Genomic DNA, 21,450 nt, shown 5'->3' with positions numbered 1-21,450 from the left:
AACACATGAGGCAGTACTGGTACTATGACAGATCTCAGATTATACAGTAAGGAAAGAGAAATCTACACTTGTAGCATTTGTAAATTGCAAAAAGCTTTTGACAATGTTGGCTGGAATACACTCTTCAAATTTCTGAAGCCAGCAGGTTTAAAATACAGGGAGAAAAGGCTATTTACAAGCAGATGGCAGTTATGAGAGTCAAAGGATGTGAAAGGGAAGCAGTGGTTGAGGAGGGAGTGACACAGTGTTGTAGCCTGTCCCCAATGTTATTCAGTCTGTACATTGAGCAAGCTATGAAGGGAAGCAAGGAGAAATTTGGAAAGTAAATTAAAGTTCAGGGAGAAGAAATTAAAACTTTGCATTTGTTGATGACATGGTTATTCTGTCAGAGACAGCAAAGGACTTAGAAGTGCATTTGAATGGACTGGACAGTGTCTTGAATGGAGGCTGTAAGATGAACATTAACAAAAGCAAAACAAGGCTAATGGAATCTAGTCTAAGTAAATAATGTGATGCTGAGGGAATTAGATTAGAAAGTGAGAACTAAAAGAAGTAGATGAGAACTGGTGTATGGGCAGTAAAATAACCGATGATGGCCAAAGTAGAGAGAATATAAAATGTAGACAGACAATGGCAAAAAAAGCATTTCTGAAGTACAGAAACTTGTTACCATTGAGTGTAAATTTAAATGTTAGGAAATCTTTTCTGGAGGTATTTGCCTGAAATCTAGCCTTGTACAGAAGTGAAATATGGATGATAAGCAGTTCAGACAAGAAGAAAATATATGCTTCAGAAATGTGTTGCTACAGAAGAAGGCTGGAAATGAAGTGGGCAGATCATGCATGTTTGAGGTACTGAGCAGAATTGGGGAGAAAAAATAATCTGCAGCATATTTGCCAGAGGAATGACACTTAAAGAACTTTTAATTCATAGAGACTGGTCATCATTTGAATGAAAATGTCTAATATGAATAAATGTGAAATTGTTTAAAATTTAACACAAGGGAATTGAATTCATCATTAGACTGAATAACTGCCAATAAAAGTAATTTCAGATTATGAAACTGCCATTCTGTGTGTGCTCCTGAGGAACTTCAAACAACTAAGTAACTCAATGATACAAGGGATGTGAGCAATGTGGCAAGGGGCTGGAAGTGGGAGTGGCTTAGGTATGACCTGAAATACTTTGTAGGCTGGATGGGTGGCAGAATACCACTTCATGAGGTGTAGGAAGGATTATGGACAGGATATCCACTATTTTCAGGACAGTCTAACCCCAAGCAATAGACATCAGTCAGTTGCCCCAGTCTGGAATGACACTGGGTCACTTTTATTTTTGGGGGGGGGGGGGGGGGGGAGGGGGTGATCCTTCTCAGCTGCTTCTTGAGATTGATGGCAGGATTTGGGATGTGTGAGGATATGGCAGGGTAAATCTGTCAGCGGACTGTATTTGGGAGATAATACCTGTCTGTGAAGGCATTCAGCATACTGGGCAGGGCAATAATCATCACTGCAGTTGCATGCTCAACGGGTAACCAGCCCATATGGTGAGATTTGTTTATATATCTTCCCCTCAAAGGAAAAGTAATTTTGTGTGAGTATGTTATTAGTTAGATATATAAGGAATGAGACAGTGGTCTTGGAGTTGGAAGGACATCAAGACAATAGTGTTCAATAGCAGCAAGGTCATGGGCATTGGGGGTGTTGATGTATATGGAGGTGATGTCAATAGTGATGACCAGTGATCTAAGTGGTAATGGGTGAGGATGGATGAGAACTAGTGAAATAAGTGGCTCTTATCTTTGATATGATAGGCTATGCTACAAACAGTTTTAAAATGTTTTACCATCCTTCAATGTACTGTCCACATCATTGTCATTGTGTGTTGCACGAAATCACTGGCTGCAGTTCCCTCATGTCGCATTCCTATCCTAACCACCTGCTGCTTCTCTCTCCCACATTCCTATCTTGTACACTAGTAGCCTCCCTCCAACCTGTGAGACACACTTTTCCAAACCCCCTTTCACTTCCTGCCTCCTTTCTCCCCTTGCCCACTCCACCCAGCACAACCCCTCATCACAATCAACCTGCCGTAATGCAGTCCTGGCATTATATATTCAGCCAGCACAATGTAGTTCTGTGTGTGTGTGTGTGTGTGTGTGTGTGTGTGTGTGTGTGTGTGTGTGTGAGGGGGAGAGAGAGAGAGAGAGAGAGAGAGAGAGAGAGAGAGAGAGAGAGAGAGAGAGTGAGAGAGTGAGAGAGAGAGAGAGAGAGAGAGAGAGGGAGACAGAGAGAGAGAGAGAGAGAGAGAGAGGGGGGGGGGGGGTGCACATGATTTGAAAGCCAGTGAAGTCTTCATTCTTTTCTGTGAGGCTGTCAATGAATTATTGCATTTACTCCTAACTATTCACTCTAGGAATGGGCTTTTCAGCCAAGATAAAGTTCCCTTATTGTGTAGTGTCACATAAAGAACTTGTCATTCAAAATTATGTAGAATAATAATATTCATTAAGAACATTATGTGTTACTCAAAAGAAATGGGATGAATTTTATTGGATAATCTTACTGTTAACAGCCTATGTGTCACAAGACTTATATAATATATGCATACTGTTTTAGGGAAAAAAAGGAAAAAAGTGGTCTTACCTGGATTGTCTGCTATGAATCTAATGACTGTATAACCTCTCATTGGAACAGATATAGTATCTTTAAGAGGTGCTGTTTCAAGATTCTTGTGTATTGCGCCATTGTCATTCATTTCTTTTACTCGACCAACTGTCACAGGTCCTTCTTCTTCTTCTTCTAGAGGTTCCATAGCAACCACATGGAAATGATAACCGTGCATGTGAAATGGATGGTCTTGATCTCTGATGACGCCTTTAAAAAGAGGAAAGGAAATGGTAACAATCCAGCCAGTTCCAAAAAAGATCTGCCTGACAGCAAAAGTAACTCTAATAATGAAATATCAGGCAGATTAATTAATACAATAACTTTGATAGGGAATACATTATTTAAGCCCAAATTTAGAGGATGCTAAACTTTAATAATAAATTTTGCCGACATAGTCTATGGAGGACACTGACCTGTTGTTATATTTATATTAAAATGAACAGTCAAGATCACAATAATATTTCTTTATTGACCGGTTTTGGCTTACACAAGCCATCTTCAGATATTTGTGTGTGTGTGTGTGTGTGTGTGTGTGTGTGCATGCATACGAGCAAGCGCTGACTGCCCTCGGATGACGTACAGTCATGGTACCAGAGATCCAAGGAGCTGTCAGCACCTGCCATAACTGAAGATGACTTGTATATAAGCTGAAACCGCTCAATAAAGAAATATTATTGTCATCTCAAATGTTCATTTTATCATAAACTTGAATAATATCAATAACATTTTCAAGCAAGTGATGCAACAAAGGTACCAAAATCATAGAGTATGACAGCATCTAATTCAATATTGTACTTTTAAGGAAGATACATGAGTGGTGAATACAATCAAACTGCCGAAGCAGTTTCCAAAAACGAGTGACTATTAGAAGTGATGGGAAGGTATCCATTACCAGTACAAACTTGGTATTGTCACAATTATCAATAGAGTTGCAAATCAGTTTCTTGGCTGCATACATTTGTATATTTTTTTCCCTTAACTGTCATTGTCTCTTAGGAGAATGAATTCAGAGAAATATAGTCTCCCATAAATGTAATTCCATAGTCTACCTGCTTGCAGCTGCAACTGATGAAAATGCATTTAAGGAGAGCCAGAGGTGCCTATGCTGCCCACGTTAAAATCACTAAGTTTGAGGAACATTTATGAATAAAGTACCAAATAGAAAAATTTGAATTTTTTTTTTTACGTATAGAGTGGTTTAGTACTGCAGTTATGACAGAGGGATTTTGGAGTATCTTTTCTAGTTTCCTTCCAATTATTTTTTTTTTATTAATGACCCAATTTTTTTTTACAAATAATTGCTTTATAATTAAACTGAAACGAAAATACTGAACATATTGCCAAATGGCTGTGTTACAATGTAAGGTTGATCACTAGGAGTGCTGCGTAAAAATTTCATCTCTCTAGCTTGAGTGGATTTTGAGAAAATGTTCCTTATATTCGAAAAATTCTAATTTATGGGAAATGGCTATCAAAGTTTCTCAATACATTCCTGCACTATAGGATGGATTATCAGGGTCTTCTTCTTCATCCTCCAAACGCTTCCTCTTCTGTCTTCTTTTCTGTCCTGTTGTTCCATCATACTTCATATGCCTTTCTCTTCTTTCTGCTCCTCTTATCCTTTCTCTGTCAATATTTCTTAGTGCTCGTACAGTGTTCACCCCAGCTGTAAATCCTAGTGCCTTCAGAACTTCACACTTCACACTGTTCCCTTGGTTGTAGGTTGCTATTGCATCATAAATGCCAAAGTGCAGTGTTTTTATGCTTACAAACACCCTTTTAGCAATCACTTTCCAAATCAAATTGTTTATGCTCTCATTAGGATTCTGCGTCTTTCTGTGTAGACATTTGTGTAACAATTCTGGCTGCGCTAAGTCATGAAAAATTGGTTTTATTGCATTTATCACAGCTGCTGGCAAACCATGTTTGTGATCATAGTCCTTTTTTGCATTATATTTGCACCAGGAATCTTTTGGGCACAGGCTGTGTAGAGGGTATTCATTGGAAGAGGCAGTATGAAGGAACAATGCCCACACTGCTTTTCGCATGTCACTAACATTACTAGTATTTTGCCATATAGCATACCCATAGTATCTCTGTAGACGTTCAATCACCTCATCAGTAAGCCTGCCTCTCCCTCCTATTGTCTTTCCATCACTGAACTTACTTGAACCCAAAGTTTGTTTGAGCCTTCGAAGCCGTGCACCCATACGCTTTTGCACATGCCCAATGCATTCCAACTTTTCAACTACAAATTCATTTCCATATGGTTTCAGTTCCTCTGTAGTCTTGAAACCTTTGAAGTCACCATCCCCAAGGTAGTATTTGTACCTAACGTTGTATCTGGGAACTGAACGTACAAAAATTTGTTTCACTCCATCCACTTCCATTGCTCCACTTGATCCACTAAAATATGTCTCACAGGTTCCACTGTGCTCTCCTTTGATTTTATTTTTGCACCTACAATGTTTTGATAATATTGCAACATCTATCACGTTTGCACTATCACCACAAGTAGCAGTTACAACCCCATTCAGAGATTTATGACCCCTCTTTTGCCAGGAACCATCTAATGCCACTACCAAATCCCGAGAACCACCGTTCATTTCTACAGATTCCTCCACTGCTTCCTTCATGGTTTTCGAAGCCACATCTTCAACAGAGGATCCCACCAGTTCACAGTAGTACCCAAATTTGCTTGGAGGCAATTGCAAGTTCATAATACCACAAAACAGTTTACCAGCAGCAGACCCTTTTCCAATGGATCGAAGGCCATACACAAGTCAAACATTCACATCAAACACTCTAGATCGTCCATTTTCACCAAAGAGACTGGCATGTGAATTGTAGAAAGTCACTTGATACTTGCAACATGCACAGATTATCTTCATCTCACAAGCTAAACCATAGTGCTTTGTTATCCCTAGTCCCACTCCTACACTTGAACACATTTTGCACAGAATACTTTCTTTCAGCACAGAAGATAATAATCCAATATTCAGTACCTCGTTAATATCTTCCCACCCTTCTCGAATCTGATGGGACCAATGACCTCGCTGTTTGGTCCCCTCCCCCATATCAACAACGAACCAAGAATTCATCCATATGTCACGCGTAGAGTTTGCTTTACAAGCTTTAGTCTTCTTTCAGCAACATTTTTGTGTAGGCTGCATAGATCACTTCATCTCACACTTTCATCAGTTTAAATGCTGTCACAATAACTGATTTTCAAAGTTTGCTTCAAGAATTGTTGGTGAAAAACAATGAGCTTGTGTGCTGATTTTAGTGACATTTTCTAGGTCTCATAAGCATACACTATCAGATTACAGGTATTTGGACACCTACTAGTGGACGTTAATGTAGGATATGTCCACCCTTTGCCTTTATAATGGCCTGAACTCTTTTGGGGAAACTTTCAGTGACATGTCTGAATCTGAGGAGGAGTGGCAGCCCATTCTGCCTCAAGAGCTGGATCCAGAGAAGGTAGTGATGCTGGGTGGTGGAGAGAATTTGACAGTCTAACTCATCTGAAAGGTGTTTCATTGGGGTCATGTTTGGCCTCTGGGCAAGCCAGTCCATTACATGAATGTTATTGTCCACAAACCATTGCCCCACAGATGCTGCTCTATGACGTGTTGCAATCTCATGCTGATACAGTCACCATCCCCAAACTGTTTCTCTACTACATAAAGTATTCAGTGCTGTAAAATGTCTTCATATCCTTCTGCATTTAGTGTTTTCTTAAGTGCAATAACGAGACCACACTCTAACCACGAAAAATACCCCATACTGTAAGACCCCTCTTCCACACCTCACTATTGGCACTACACATGATGGTAGGTAAAGTTCTTCAGGCATTCACCAAATCCAAACCCTTCCACCAGATTGATACAAGGCATAGTGTGATTCATTACCCCAGGTAATTCATTCCAGTCATTCACTGTCCACAGATAACACTCTTTACACTATGTCAAGCAATGCTTAGCATTGGCTGCAGCAATGTTTGGTGTTTAGGGATCTGCTTGATCATTGTACCCAATTCTTTTAAGTCTCCTCACACAGTTATTGTGGTAGTTACACTGCTAGTAGCACTCTGAAACTCAAAAGTGAATCCTTCTTCCGATTTCACGAGATTTTCTACAATCACTCATGATCCTTGACAGTCCCTGTCCATCAGCACATGAGGTCTGCCTGGTCTTGGTTTAGCTATGGTTGCTCCTTTGCTTTTCCACATCACATCATATCATGAACAGTCAACATTGGCTGTCCTGGATGGATTTGTTGCTCAGGTAACATTCAAACACTAGTACACATTTGAGTTAGTGAGCTCTTCTGACCAATCCATTCTGCTGTTATTGTTTCTCTACTGCTGGGTCTGTGTCTTGTAGCACCAAGTGGTCAATTCTGCATTACATAGGAGTGACTGGATACCTTTGATCAGATAGTGTATATGGCCATCAGTAAGTTGGAGTACAGTCAAAGCTTTATGGATATACTTGGAGAGTAATTCCCATAAAAACATCTTTTCCATTTCGCTGGCTGACTGGCACAGAATCTGTTACAAGCTACTTCTAAAACAAAACATTCTTGACAGGAAAATAATGATTATTTAATAATGTGTTTCACTCTCTTGGAGTATCAGTAGATTATCTGCAATGAATGGTAAAAAGGAAGATATTAATAATGAATGGAGCATCATCCTATCATGCACCTCTACTATCTATCTACCTAATTATCGCTTGAGCCTTGTCCCATGGTTATGCAGGCTCGGCCATGGTTAATTGGATTTAGCATGTTAATGTTAAGGGGTGGCCGGATGCCCTTCCTGCCACCACCGCGTACTCCCTGGTACGGAAGTATTGTACCCCAACTGTCTGCGTCTAGTGTAATTCGTGGAATAGTGCGAATGTGTTCAGATGTCAGCGAGCCATGTAACTGAGGCAGAATGTGGGGACCAGCCTGGTATTCACCTAGTAGGTTGTGGAAAACTGCCTAAAAACCACATTGAGGCTAGCCGGCACACCGGCCCTTATCGTCCACCGGGCAGATTTGATCTGGGGCCAGTGCACCTACCCGAGTCCAGGAAGCACTGCAGGTATCATGCACCTCTGCAAGGAGGAAATAAGTAATTGAAATAAATGTTGTAAAGGAAAATTTAGGTAGTATTCTGCAAATAAGCATCCATGCAAGATAGGGCATGGACCTGTGGGATGAATGTAGTAGTAAGAAAGTGTGAAAGTAATAGGTAAAATGGGCAAAGAGCACAAAGAGGCCAGAGCACCAACTGTAAACTTTACTTTAAATACACCAGTAGCCACAGATGTAGAACTGCAGAAATAGGACCATGCTTACGTATCTGTACAAATGTGGCATCATCTGTATACAGATTAGTAGTTTCATCTAAGCAGACATGTAAACATATCCACTGAACTGGAGGAGAGACTGTACACCATGTGAAGTTTAGTAAGGGAAAACTTCACTTAGGTGGCACAGATATATGTAACATAGAAATTACAGCTTTTAAGATACAATCAACCGTTATAATAAGGAACAACAATGAAAATCATAAATTTTTAAAAGAATTTTCTAACAATTTAAAGGAATTACAAATATACTGAAGGGCAATTTGGATACATAGAAAGAGTGTTGATGTAGGATTAGTAATGGACAGTGCATGTACTGACATGAACCATCAGATAAGATAGGTATAATTATCTGGTAGGAAAATAATTGTAATTAGGATTACAGTAAATAAAAAAAAGTGCAAAATTCAGAATTAAAATACAAAGCCCACAACATGGGTGGACAAGTAAGCAAGAAAACAGCACTCAGCCAAGTTGCTAATAATATAAATCCGTACCACTTCAGGCAGGGGAGTTACCTTCATAGTCTTGGATGTCATTGAATTTATAGCATATGTTTAGCATAAGTTAAAATTCAGTAATAAGTAAGAAACACTTATTGTTTTGTTTTATCAAAAAAAAAAAAAAAAAAAAAAAAAATTGTCCCGAGGCATAGGCCTCCAAATATGACATTGTGAATGCCATTTTGATGATGCAAATTTTGGAAAATTTTTAAAAATGATGTATCTCTGGAACAGTTCTAGGTATTTTGTTGGTTTTTTTTATCTGAAAGATAGTTGCTTTATGATTACAAAGAAATCCTCCATTTGAACTTATCCATTAAAGTCCTTTTACCATAGCAATCTGAACTTTTTTTTATAATTTATGGAATTTTCTTTTCTTTTTTTTAAAAAAATACCTATCCATAAAATTTGGATTTTTTTTCTGTTGATTAATACCATATAGTTCCACATTCCCTGAAAAGGAGAGCTTCCACTTTTAAGTTGGACTGGTTTTATTTTAAAAGTAATTTTTTTAACTCTCAAGGGTAATGTATGTCTTCACTGAAGTTGTTTCGTACTAATTTCTTTGTTATAATGTGTATCCTATTGTCTTTGTTGCAGTTGTTTTTTTTTTCACTTTCATTGTTGTAGATATTTCGTACACTTTGATGTAGTTTCTTGGTAGTTTCTTTGTCGTGGTTGTTCATTGCAGGTTTCTGTATTGTAGTTGTTCAGTGCTAATTTGTTTACTGAAGAGGCTTCTAAGAAATCTGAGACCATCCAGGGAGTTCTGTGTTTTCATGAGAAATTTGCCAGTTGACACAGGTGTAGTGTGTTTTGCAAGAAGATCTATTTGAAATGTCTTCTGACTGGGGCCACAGGAGAGTGAAACATGCTGACTATTTGCATATCCAAAAAAGAGTGATATATAAGACAAACAAAAAAACAGACTTCGTACATGTTGGGAGTAAGTGTTCCCATTTGAAGACTCTGTTTGAAAGTGAAGATGTTTCCAATGACGACTTTTTGTGTTTTGATACAATAACAACAATGATAGTATCTGAACAAGGTGAGGCCTCCCATGGTGCAGATAATGCAGATTTTGCATCAATAGAGGAAAAATTAAATACCCTGAATCAGCCAACTACTGGGGTAGGCGTTGGTCCTGTTAAGAAACCATGGTCAGTGAAGTCGAGTCATAAGCTCTATGCATCAAGAAAGCACAGAGAAATTGCTAAAGCTATGGATGAATACACTACAGAAAAACTGATCACACTATTCAAAGTAGAAATTCCATCTTCAGAAGAAAATGTACCAAAGCACTCTTGCACCTCTTGCCAGGAATTTTTCACAGATATCAATTCAGATGTTTAATATTGTACATCCTACAGCGAAAATGTGCAAGTTTTAACTACTATTCAAGAGACATTTTCAAAGAAAACAATTTTGAACCATTTTCCATCAGTGTCAAAGTACATGGTAGACAAATCAAGAAATGTGAGGTCTGTAAAAGGACTCTTTAGAAGACCAGATCCCTATTATGGCCATGATGTAGAAGCAGCTCAAGTTCAAATTGTGCAGTCATTTTATCTAGAAGATAAATGGGACTGTTCTTGCCAGAGTGCCAGCAAAAAAGACACTATAACTGTAATAGTTGAATGTCAAAAGTTGTGAAAGTGAAGAGGTACACGAATCGCAGTATCAATGAAATTTTTGCAATTTATAAGAGCAACTATACAACTTCACATATTGGAAAATCAAAATTTTATGCACTACGAACTAAGTGGGTAGCTTCACACCCACCTAGAGATGTCTGTTTATGTGTGTACTGTGCGAATTTTGAACATTGTGTGGTAACTCTGAAGAACTTATTGGAGCACGTGACATATGACACCTTGGTTGGGCATCTGAAGTCGTTAGTAGTCTGTGACATAAAGCAAGAGACTTGTTTGTCTCAAGAATGTGGTGACTGCCCAGGAAAGGGAGGACTGTCTTTACAGACACTTGGCCTGGAAGACATAGCAGATAACTCTGCAGAAATTACATATGTGACATGGAAGGAAAATAAACTAATTAAGAAAATTGTTGTCATTGACAGCTTCCTTAATGAACTTGGTAAATGGTCGGTGAAAGCAGTAACACACCAGCATCTGAAGAAATTGCAACAGCAACACATTGCAGAAGTGAAATGTTGTGTACAGGCTGAAGAACTATGTTTAGTGTTTCACTGTGATTTTGCTGAGAACTGCTCTGTAATTCTCCCACAAGAAGGAGAAGGGCATCATTGGAGTAATGACCAGGCTTCAATTTTTACAGGTGTGGCATATTTTCAAATCAAGACCATAAGTGCTGCAGTTATAAGTGATTACACAGGGCATGACCCAGCACATGCTTTGCTAGCAATGCGCAAAATTCTTCAACTGCAAACAAGGACAGAGAAGGTCATCATTATTTCTGATAGTGCTCCTAGTCATTTTAAAAATCGTTACCAGCTGTTTGAATTGAGTAAGTTGCTTGTGCCAACTGACTGGGCATACAGCGTTACTGATCACGGGAAGCGACCTTGTGATGATGTAGGTGGGCTGCTGAAGCACCATGCTATAAAACATAATCTTTCCAGACCAAAAACAGCTGCAATTCAGAATGCTGAGGATTTTATGAGAGTTGTGAAATCTTACACATCCACAGCCCTCATTCTTTTGTCCAAAGAGGAAATCGAAGAATTCCATGAGCAAGAAAAAGAAGAATGGTCCAAACAAACTACTCCTGTTAATGGATTTCAGAAGACACATTTTTTGACTCAGAGTGATGGGTGATCTCATATTGCATGCACTTTAAAGAGCAAGAAAGAAGAAATTTCATTTGTTCGGCCAACACCTCAGAAACAACAGGATAATATTCAGATTCACAGCCTGAGAAGGGGGATGTTTGTGGTTTGTGTGTATGACTGTGACTGGTGGATTGCTGAGGTTATAACACCAGTTATGAGTTAAACGAAATATTAGTGAACTTTATGCTACCACATGGACCAGCTGCTGGATATAAATTTCTGGCTGAAGGACAGAAACAACATCATCAGTGCTCACTTCCTGTTCATAATGTTTTGAAGATTGTGCTCCAGTTCCTATTGGTTCAACAGGAAGGCATCACTCTATATCAAAGGAAGATAATGAAGCAGTGGAACAAATTTTTAGTTCACTAACTGGCTAATTTCAGTACAAAACAGAGTGCACAGAAGTTTTATAAATGGAAAACTTTAAGTCTTTGGACCTTTCATATACATTTTGGAACCATTTAAAATGCTTGAAAAATGAGTTTCTTACTCATCTTGCAAAACTAAAATTATGTTAAGTAAGTCTAAGTTTTGATTTTCGTTAGGCTGTTATGTGATAATGTGGTAATAAAACAGTTTTTATGTATGGCAAAAATTTCAATTGTTTATAAAACCTGTTTAACCTAAAAGTGGAAGCCCTCCTTTCCAGGTAATGTAGAACTATAGGTTGCCAATCAGTAGAAAAAAAAAATCAAAATTTTATGGATTGGCATTTTTGCAAAAAAAATTTTTTCCATACATTATAAAAAAATTCTGAACGCTATAGTAAAAGAACTTCGACAGGCAAGTCCAAATGTAGGATTTCTTTGTAATCATAAAGCAACTATCTTTCAAATAAAAATACCCCAAAAAATCTAGAACTGTTCCAGAGATACAGCATTTTAAAATTTTTTTCAAAATTCGCATCTTCAAAATGTTATGGGCAGTCATCTTTGGAGGGCTATATCTCAGAACAGAAATTATTTTAGAGAAAACAAAAAGATACGTGTTCCTTACTTAGTCCTTGATTTTAACATATGCTAAATTCAATAACATCCGAGACTATGAAGGTACGATTTTTTTCCTAGCCTGCCTGAATAGATGAGTACTATGCCTATACTAAACGAAAAATTTAAGAAAAACAACAGTAAAAAACAGAAGTTCATTGTGGCAATCAAAGAGTAGTCAAAAGCCATAAAATAAAAGGAAGGCAAATGTAGCTAAGTGAACATTTTAAAAACTGACAATATTGAGTGATGGTGGGATTCACTTTTCCTGATCAACTGATTGTTGAAAAGCAGTTCTTTTATGGTATGTGAATGTTTAACTACTTTAATTTCTTCAAGGAAACTTAGTTTTTTGTCTTTATGAGTGTAGTGTAAGATCCACAGATTGTCAAGTGTAATAGGTTAATGCCCATCAATCTTGAGGTGCTCAGCAAAAGCAAACTGCCATTGGACCTGAGCTATCCTTGTTAGTAAATGTTCATAAAACCTAGTTCTGAATATTCTACTGGTTTGTTCATATGAGTCATTTGACCATCATTACATCCTAATTTATAGACACCAGGACACACATGTTCCCGTGTCTGAGAAAGACATTCCCAAGATGGCAATAATTACACCTTTTGGCAATAATTACACCTTTTGGTTTATGTGAGAGACCTTTGATCTCAGGAATTCTGCACAAACCTGGCAGAGATTCACTGATGCTGTACTATGAGGATTGCCACATTGCTTCACTTACCTTGATGGTATCCTCATCTTCTCAGAAATGCCAGTATTACACCAGTAGCACCTTACTCAGGTTTTTGAACATCTTGCTACTTATGGCATCATCCTAAACATGTCAAAGGACATGTCTGGACAACTGGAGGTGACTTTCTTGTAAGACATCACATTTCATTAGAAGGCTCTTGCCCACTACTGAAGAAAGCTGAGGCCATGTTAAACATCTCATGATCAGCTACAGCAAAAGAGTTCTGCAGATTCCTTCACATGCTCAATTTTTATTGATGCCATCCACAACATGCCGCTGAAGTTCAGGAACAACTTACAGCTGTGCTGTCAGGTCCCAAGCTGAAGGGCAAAGCATTACTGCAAAGGACCCCAACAATGAGAAACACATCTGAGGAAGCCAAGAAGACTCTTGCCGATGCTGCACTCCTCACACACACTACCACATATGTGCCCCTGGCATTAGTTGTAGACGCCAGTCAAACAGAAATAGGAGCAGCACTTCAGCAAGATGCCAGTGACAAATGGCAACCTCTTGCCTTCTTTATGCATAAACTGGCACCAGCACAGCGAAGATAGAGTGTATATAATTGTGAGCTGTTAACCGTGTATGCAACAGTAAGGGACTTCCACACTCAATTGGAAGCAAGAACCTTCACCATGTACAGGGTGTTACAAAAAGGTATGGCCAAACTTTCCGGAAACATTCCTCACACACAAAGAAAGAAAATATGTTATGTGGACATGTGTCCGGAAACGCTTACTTTCCATGTTAGAGCTCCTTTTATTACTTCTCTTCAAATCACATTAATCATGGAATGGAAACACACAGCAACAGAATGTACCAGCGTGACTTCAAACACTTTGTTAAAGGAAATGTTCAAAATGTCCTCCGTTAGCGAGGATACATGCATCCACCCTCCGTCGCATGGAATCCCTGATGCGCTGATGCAGCCCTGGAGAATGGCGTACTGTGTCGCAGCCATCCACAATACGAGTACAAAGAGTCTCTACATTTGGTACCGGGGTTGCGTAGACAAGAGCTTTCAAATGCCCCCATAAATGAAAGTCAAGAGGGTTGAGGTCAGGAGAGCGTGGAGGTCATGGAATTGGTCCGCCTCTACCAATCCATCGGCCACCGAATCTGTTGTTGAGAAGCGTACGAACACTTTGACTGAAATGTGCAGGAACTCCATTGCGCATGAACCACATGTTGTGTTGTACTTGTAAAGGCACATGTTCCAGCAGCACAGGTAGAGTATCCCGTATCAAATCATGGCAGTGAATCGAGGAAGTACAGTACATATTGACGAAACTAAAATGAGCTCTAACATGGAAATTAAGCGTTTCCAGACACATGTCCATGCAACATCTTTTCTTTATTTGTGTGTGAGGAATGTTTCCTGAAAGTTTGGCCGTACCTTTTTGTAACACCCTGTATACTAATCAGAAGCTGCTCACATATGCCTTCTGGCAACACAATGACAAGTGTTCACCAAGGCAATTTAGCCAGCTGGAATACGTAACACAATTCTTGACCAACATGCAATATGTCACAGGCCTCAATAATGTGGTGACTGACTCCTTGAACAGGTTAATGCAGTCACAGAGACTGTTGATCTTTCACACCTATGCGACATTCAACATACCGATCAGGAGCTCTGTAAGCTTCTGCATGTTTCATAGACTGGCCTGGAGCTCAAACTTGTCACTGTACCTGAAGCAAACAAGAGACTATTGTGAGACTTCTGTGGGAAGGAACCACCCATATGTGCCAGCGGGACAACACAAATTGATTCTCCATGGCCTACACGGCCTCTGCCACCCAGGCATCAGAGCATCGATGAAACTCATTGCCTCCTGTTAAGTTTGGCCAGGTATCCAAATGGACTGACAGCAGTGGGCCTGCTCTCGCATGGCATGCCAATGAAGCAAGGTTGTTACACGTCACATGCATGTGCCCTTTGGCAACTTTGTGTAGGTCACTGAGAGATTTGCGCACATTCAGTTGGACGTTGTGGGACCCCTGCCACCATAAGGAGGACAGTGATACCTATTAACAATTACTGATAAACTTGCGCATGGGCCTGAAGCAATCTTGGTTAATAGTACCTCTGCTGAGACACTGGCAGCAGCATTTATGGCACAATGAGTTGCACAATTTGATTGTCCACTACACATAATAAGTGATAGAGGGCAATAGTTTGAATCTGAACTTTTTGAGCAGGTAGGCAAATTATGTGATGCAAGACAGCATCTGACTACAAGCTAGCACCCAATGAGCAATGGGATGGTGGAGCACTGGCACTGCTCCTTCAAAGCAGCACTCATGTGCTAGGATATGAATTGGACCACAACCTTACCCTTTGTACTTCTCGGCCTACGAACAATACACAAGCCAGAACTGGATGCATCACTGGTGGAGCTTGGTTATGGAGAGACATTGTGTCTATCAGGGGAAATTGTTGAGCCAAGAGCATCGTCAGGAGACCTTTTCCATCAACCAGAATTAATAACTCGACTCAGAGAATGCGACCTCAACCAGCATCACACCATGAGTCACGTCCTCTATTTGTGCATGAAGAATTAACAGACAGCACTCACGTCATACTTCGACAAGATGGAGTTGAAGCACATCTCGCACTGCCATATACCAGACCTCATCATGTACCTCCCTCTACAGCTAAAACAATGGACATCCTTCTAAAGAACAAATGTAGTGCCATCTCCATTGATAGTGTCAAGCCCGTATTCGTGTTTGATGACTCTTTTGACACAGCTGTGCCTTCTACAACCAGCCAACCACCTTCCTTGTCTTCTACGATCAAACCACAATCTGTTGAACCACCAGTGCCTCAGCTGTCTCGCCACATGTGGTCGGGCCAGCACATCAATTTTTCATCGAGATTTCTTGACAGTATCGGGGCTGATGGAGGCAGACTATGCCCTGCTTCTGTGAAGGGGGCTGATGTGGTGATGATGGAGATCACATGTTCTGCAGTGCGATCAGCTGATCACCAAATTACGTCAAAGAAGTTGCCATGCTCACTGCCTGGGGTACTGATGTGTGTGCTTATTCCATGCCCAAGAAGAGAGACTATTGAACTTTTTTATACTATTATTCCATTGTTATCTGTGTTAGTGACAAGGTTACTTATCCTTTCCTTATCAGTTCCAATAACTGTTCCTGTTCTCAACGTAGCGACTTTCTTTTACGTAGTTGAGAGTGGAGAGTTTTTTAAACATGGAAGAAAGAATAACGTGCCCATTTGCTGTGTGCTATACCATGGCATCTTGTAGCCCTACAAGATAAGCTTCAGGTATTATTCCATTGATATTTAAGCAGTATAATGCTCCTCCTTTTATGCTCCAGTTGTTTACAGTGATGGAGAATTGCAGAGCAAACCCGTTCATTGCTCAAATTAGGTTTGTGTCTTCATTTTTACTAAGAAATGAGTTGTAGTAGCAGTGAAGCAGGAAGCATTGGAAGCGTACAGATCAATCCTATGTGTTGTTCTGTCCCATTTCACAGAACAAATATTTGTTCAATGCAGGATTTTCCATTTTGGAAGCCAGCCTGTTCTTCTCATAGCCAACAGTCTGCTGCTTCTTATATCCTTTTAAGAATAACAAGGCAAAATACCTTGTCTGACACTGAGAGAAGCATGATACCTCTCCAGTTTGTACATTTGGTTATATTTCCTTTCCTTGGTAGTTTAACAATGATACCATGTCTCCAGTCTTCTGAAACTTCCCTTGTTCGCCAACACATATTGCTCAGCTTAGTAAAAAGGTGATGAATTAAGTCCGGATCTCAATGTTTCAGAATTTTGGTTGAGATTTCATCCAAACCAGGCTACTTAATTATTTTAAGTGTTATGATTGCTGTGCCCGTTGCTGCTTTTGCGATATGACCTGTTTTTATGATAGCTTTTGTGTTTTTGGCTCTCTTGTTGTAAGCATTGTGTGGGTTGAGCAGGTTTAAGGTTTCTTTAAAGTACATCAGGTAACTTGTTCATCTCTTTTTGTGAGCAAAAGTGTACCATTTTTATCCTTCATGAGGCCTTAAGAAAAACTAGTTCTCAAACAACATGGTATAATTTCATAGTGTTATTTTGAGAGACAGCATTGTGCAGCTCTCTGGTAGAACTGTTGTACTCTGTATTTCAAGTGAGTAGGTTCCAAAATGTGCTTCACTCATCATTTAAATGTAAAAATCAGCATAAATGTGCACTTTTACTGTATATGTGGATTTTAGCTACTGATAAGCATCAAAGGAGTGCTACATATGTAGACATCTAAAATACCACAAAGTGCAGCTTAGATGTGCACATTTTTACTTGGAACAAACCTGTTTGTAATTTTATTTTTGGCAAACCTGTGTGGAATGCACATCATACTCTCCACTAAGATGTTAACATGGGATAAGTAATAAATACACAATGGAACTTGATATACAACCAAAAAAGTTTTCAAAGATTTGAAGAAGATAGTCTTATCTGTTGAAATCAGTCAATAAAAACAATTTTGGACACAATCTTGGATATAAAAATTTCTTTAGAGAAAATAGATAAAAGCTGATTGAAATAAATTTTTTTTCATAAAAGATGAGTAGAAATGGAGTGCTACATTCTTTAACCAACAATTTGTAGTGTTTATCATTGACATCTAAAAAGCATTAGCATAATCATACCTTCTTTCATAAGGAAAAAAATGGATACTGTACTCACTTGTGTCTACAAGCACAATTTCCACAAGGTCACCCAAATCAAATTCGATAACATATGGGCAGTTACAGAATTCATCATAACAGTCACTACTCTCAGCTTGTATATTTGGGCAGAACATTTCAGAAGATATCAAGTTTCTCTGGGTCAGCAAAGGCACTGATGGATATTTGAATGTAACGTTGTTTACTTGAGGATATGGGCCTGGTATCTCCAGTGAATCTGTAAAATTAAGTAATATAAATAATGGCAATTCCATGGCACAAAATATACATTTACATAATACATCCACAGTTTAATGAGGTGGATTTAAGTTGCTCAACAGTCAACAGAAGCATAATACCTTATGCCCACAAGTGTAAAGTAGGCAACAGTGAGTAAGTTTCATAATGGATTTGAAGTTTTAGGCAACCAAAGCACAAAAAGTAGAATTATTATTACCTCAAAATTAAATAATAAGTATAATGTTACATTATTTATATTTTGATTAATAACAATATAATAATTTCAGTACTAAATATGAAAACATGTATATTCCAGTTGGTTGATCCAGCTTCCCCAGTCAGTGACATAAGGCAAAATAATTTCTTAATATGTGATCCACTGTTCAGTTTCCCTCAGATATTTTGTAAATCCTGTCTCTGTTTATCAGACTAGTACTCTGTCATTCATTGATTATTGGCATGGTGCTCCTGTGAGAGAGATACCAGAGCATGTTTTTAATACTTATAAATTAAAAGATCAATGTAGAACAATAATGGGAATTCCTGGAAATATTCGAAAGAGGGTGTTGCCGCAAGTGCAGGGAGTAGCACAGCACTACGTAGTGTGGTGGGAATATTAAGGAATAAGGAATGGACAATGGGTTCTAGATAAGTAAAAAGAGACCAAAAGTAAAAGGGTATGGGAGACCCAAAATATTGAAAAAGGAGGTGTCGCTGCAAGAGCAGGAAAATGTAGCGCAGCCCTGTTTAGTGTGTTGGACCATTACAACAGCTGATATTCAAATTGCACAAGGATCAATATAGATTGTAATGATCCTGATCCATTTGAGAAGTGAAGAATATTTTTCTTAATTTTGTATGTATGATGAACGATTGCACCATATGGTGATACTAAGGCTAATCTTTGTTGTGACAGTGGAAAGCCAAAGAGGGAAAACATTTTGAGGAAGCCCAATGATTGGTGCAAGTGGTGAATAGGGGAACTCAAGCTTTAGAAGTCAAGTTCACAGAAATTACAAAAAGGGTATGAAAGAATCAAACCAAAAAGACATTTAGAAAGATATAGTAAAATTAGCCCAAATAAGTGTTTGTAAAGAGATTTCAACAGTACAGAACAAAATCTATAGAAGGAAAGCTACAGAATAGAGACAGGGCCACAGAATTCAACAGCCAAAAGACAGATGCCATGTGATGTCGTTAATGCAAGCAGTTACATGCTCAACAGAGAGATGAGGATGGCACACAGTGAGGGTCAGACTTGCATAAATTGGCGCTGGTGTTTAGACTTTGGTAAATTCTATCGAATACCAAAGAACAAAGTGATACATCTGCAATAATTCTTGGAAATGTTGGCAACAATCTTTCTTAAACCTGTGACAAATTGCTATGCCGTGAAGCATGAATGACAAGCAACGAGTTGGGGCTGTGTATGCTGATGCAGAGTGGCAAAAGCGAAAATGATGACTATCTTGATCAAGAACAAATTTGAGTGATTTCAACATTGACTGTGGTTAGTACTCCAACTGTGATTAATAGCAAATATTCATGAAAACACATGCACTGGAAACAATACGGAGCTTGCAACATTATGTCTGTCATTCAACAGAGATTGGTTCTGTATTGATGGTAAACAGTGCCAAGCCAGCTTGCTCCATCATGTAATTTGATCTCTGTTCTGTATTGATGGTAAACTGTACCAAGAAATCAGTATAATTGATTCAAGATGTTTAAACTGTGTCTTTGTTGCCATAAACGTTAGTCCAGTGTTGTTCAAGAATATTCAAAGGTTTTTCAATCCCCAAAACTGCTAAGAACCCTTTCTAATACACAGATCAGCAATGAAAGCTACAAATTCTGAGTGATGCCAACTGCTGTCACTGTCAACACAGTGTGATGCTGACTGTGATATCTTAAAGCTGCGATTACCTACTAAATGAATGTCCAGTGCCAGTGAGACTATACTGAGAACATTAGCTTCTGGAGGAGGAATAGTAAAAACTAATTAACTTAACATTCACAACTGCAGGTAGTTTAACAAACCAGTAGTCACTGAACTTCATACAGTGTCTAATATAAAAGCCATCTCTAATTCTGCTACTTTTGAAAGCCCCTGACCACTGTGACATCCTGCAGTTTGTTTTAACATAAACATTGTAATATAGTTGTGCACCTATGGGCCCAAACTCTCTGAGCTTGGGAATTGAAATTTTGGCATTGGGAATGCTAAGGTGAATGCAGACACAAAGTAGAGCATGGTGACAGTGCTGTTTGACTACTGGAGTTACTAACTTTTTGATGGTCAAAATATCCCAGAGAGTTCGCTGGACTCACACGTGATGTGTGTATTGGAGTTAGGTAAGGGCTCATGGAGAAGGAAAATTAAATTGGAGCCATAAACACTCAGGCAAGAGATATACCCACAACAGGGGCTGGCCTGGGCAAGGGTGACCACACTGATGGAACAAACACAGAGTCATATGTTCATGCAAAAAGAATCAACACAAGTGACAACATATCAATTACTTGATTGATTCATTTCGTAGCATTTTCTAGTTAGTTCAGAATGTGGTGCATTGCAGATTATGTGATCTGACAGGACAAAATGTTTGTCTCTTGCTCATCTTGGTTTTCACTGAATGAAGTATGATACACAAGGAATAATTAGTGTACAGCCACAGGAGGTGTTACAAGTAACGACTTATGCAGCACGAGGGTCTAGTAGTTATGCGGCTTATGTGCATCAACATTTTCAGATTAAAACATATCTATAGATAGGAGGCCAATGTAAATACTAAACAGCAGAAATCTATTGATCATAGGGCTGTAAGTGAAGAACAAGGGGCAGATGATTCAGTACAAACAAAAGACGAATCTACAGGGTGGAGAAAAGTCGTGTCACAAAATTTTAACCCTGGATAGCTGATGCCATTAGGAACCAAAATTACCAATGTTTTGTAGGTTGACAAAGCACCATTTTTTAACTATGGAAACTTTGCACCACACGCTCCAGTTGCCTGTGGGATTGCCCTGTTGCCATTTGGTGGCTGACGGGCAGCGCTATGGTTGGCGGTTCACACATACAAATGTCCCTCACCCCACCACAGCCCCAATGTGATACGAACACATGTCGAATAGGTTTTGCTGTTAGTCACCAGCTCACATAATAGGTATTCACATGTAAGCTTTGCTTAGGAGCACACACACATCACCTGCAATTTAGTTATACAGTAAGCATGGCTGTGCAGTATTCATTTGAAGAACAATGAGATATGGTTTTTGTTTATGGACTAGCCAACGGTAATGCTCATGAAGCTTGAGGGTTGTAAGAGGAATGGTACCCAACAAGATACCACCCACACCCATAAACATTTACAGTAACTGAACCCAAAACTTGGTGAAACAGTCTTGTTAGTGGGTTATCATGGGGATGCTGGAAG

The 21,450-nt window shown here is 39.0% G+C and overlaps 1 protein-coding gene across 1 annotated transcript in view; it reads right to left on the bottom strand.

The window, feature by feature from the left end:
- LOC124775917 (laccase-5-like) overlaps positions 1-21,450 on the bottom strand; it is a 121,912-nt gene that overhangs the window by 13,295 nt on the left and 87,167 nt on the right. The window contains exons 7-8 of the mRNA XM_047250761.1: positions 17,793-18,011; positions 2,646-2,876 (exon numbers count right to left, since the gene is read on the bottom strand). Coding sequence (XP_047106717.1) covers positions 2,646-2,876; positions 17,793-18,011 — 450 coding nt within the window. The remainder of the gene's footprint in view (positions 1-2,645; positions 2,877-17,792; positions 18,012-21,450) is intronic.

This window comes from Schistocerca piceifrons, chromosome 2 (assembly GCF_021461385.2).
Source record: "Schistocerca piceifrons isolate TAMUIC-IGC-003096 chromosome 2, iqSchPice1.1, whole genome shotgun sequence".
Lineage (NCBI taxonomy): Eukaryota > Metazoa > Arthropoda > Insecta > Orthoptera > Acrididae > Schistocerca > Schistocerca piceifrons.
The sequence above is the reverse complement of the archived record's forward strand: the minus strand, read 5'-3'. Positions and strand labels throughout refer to the sequence as shown.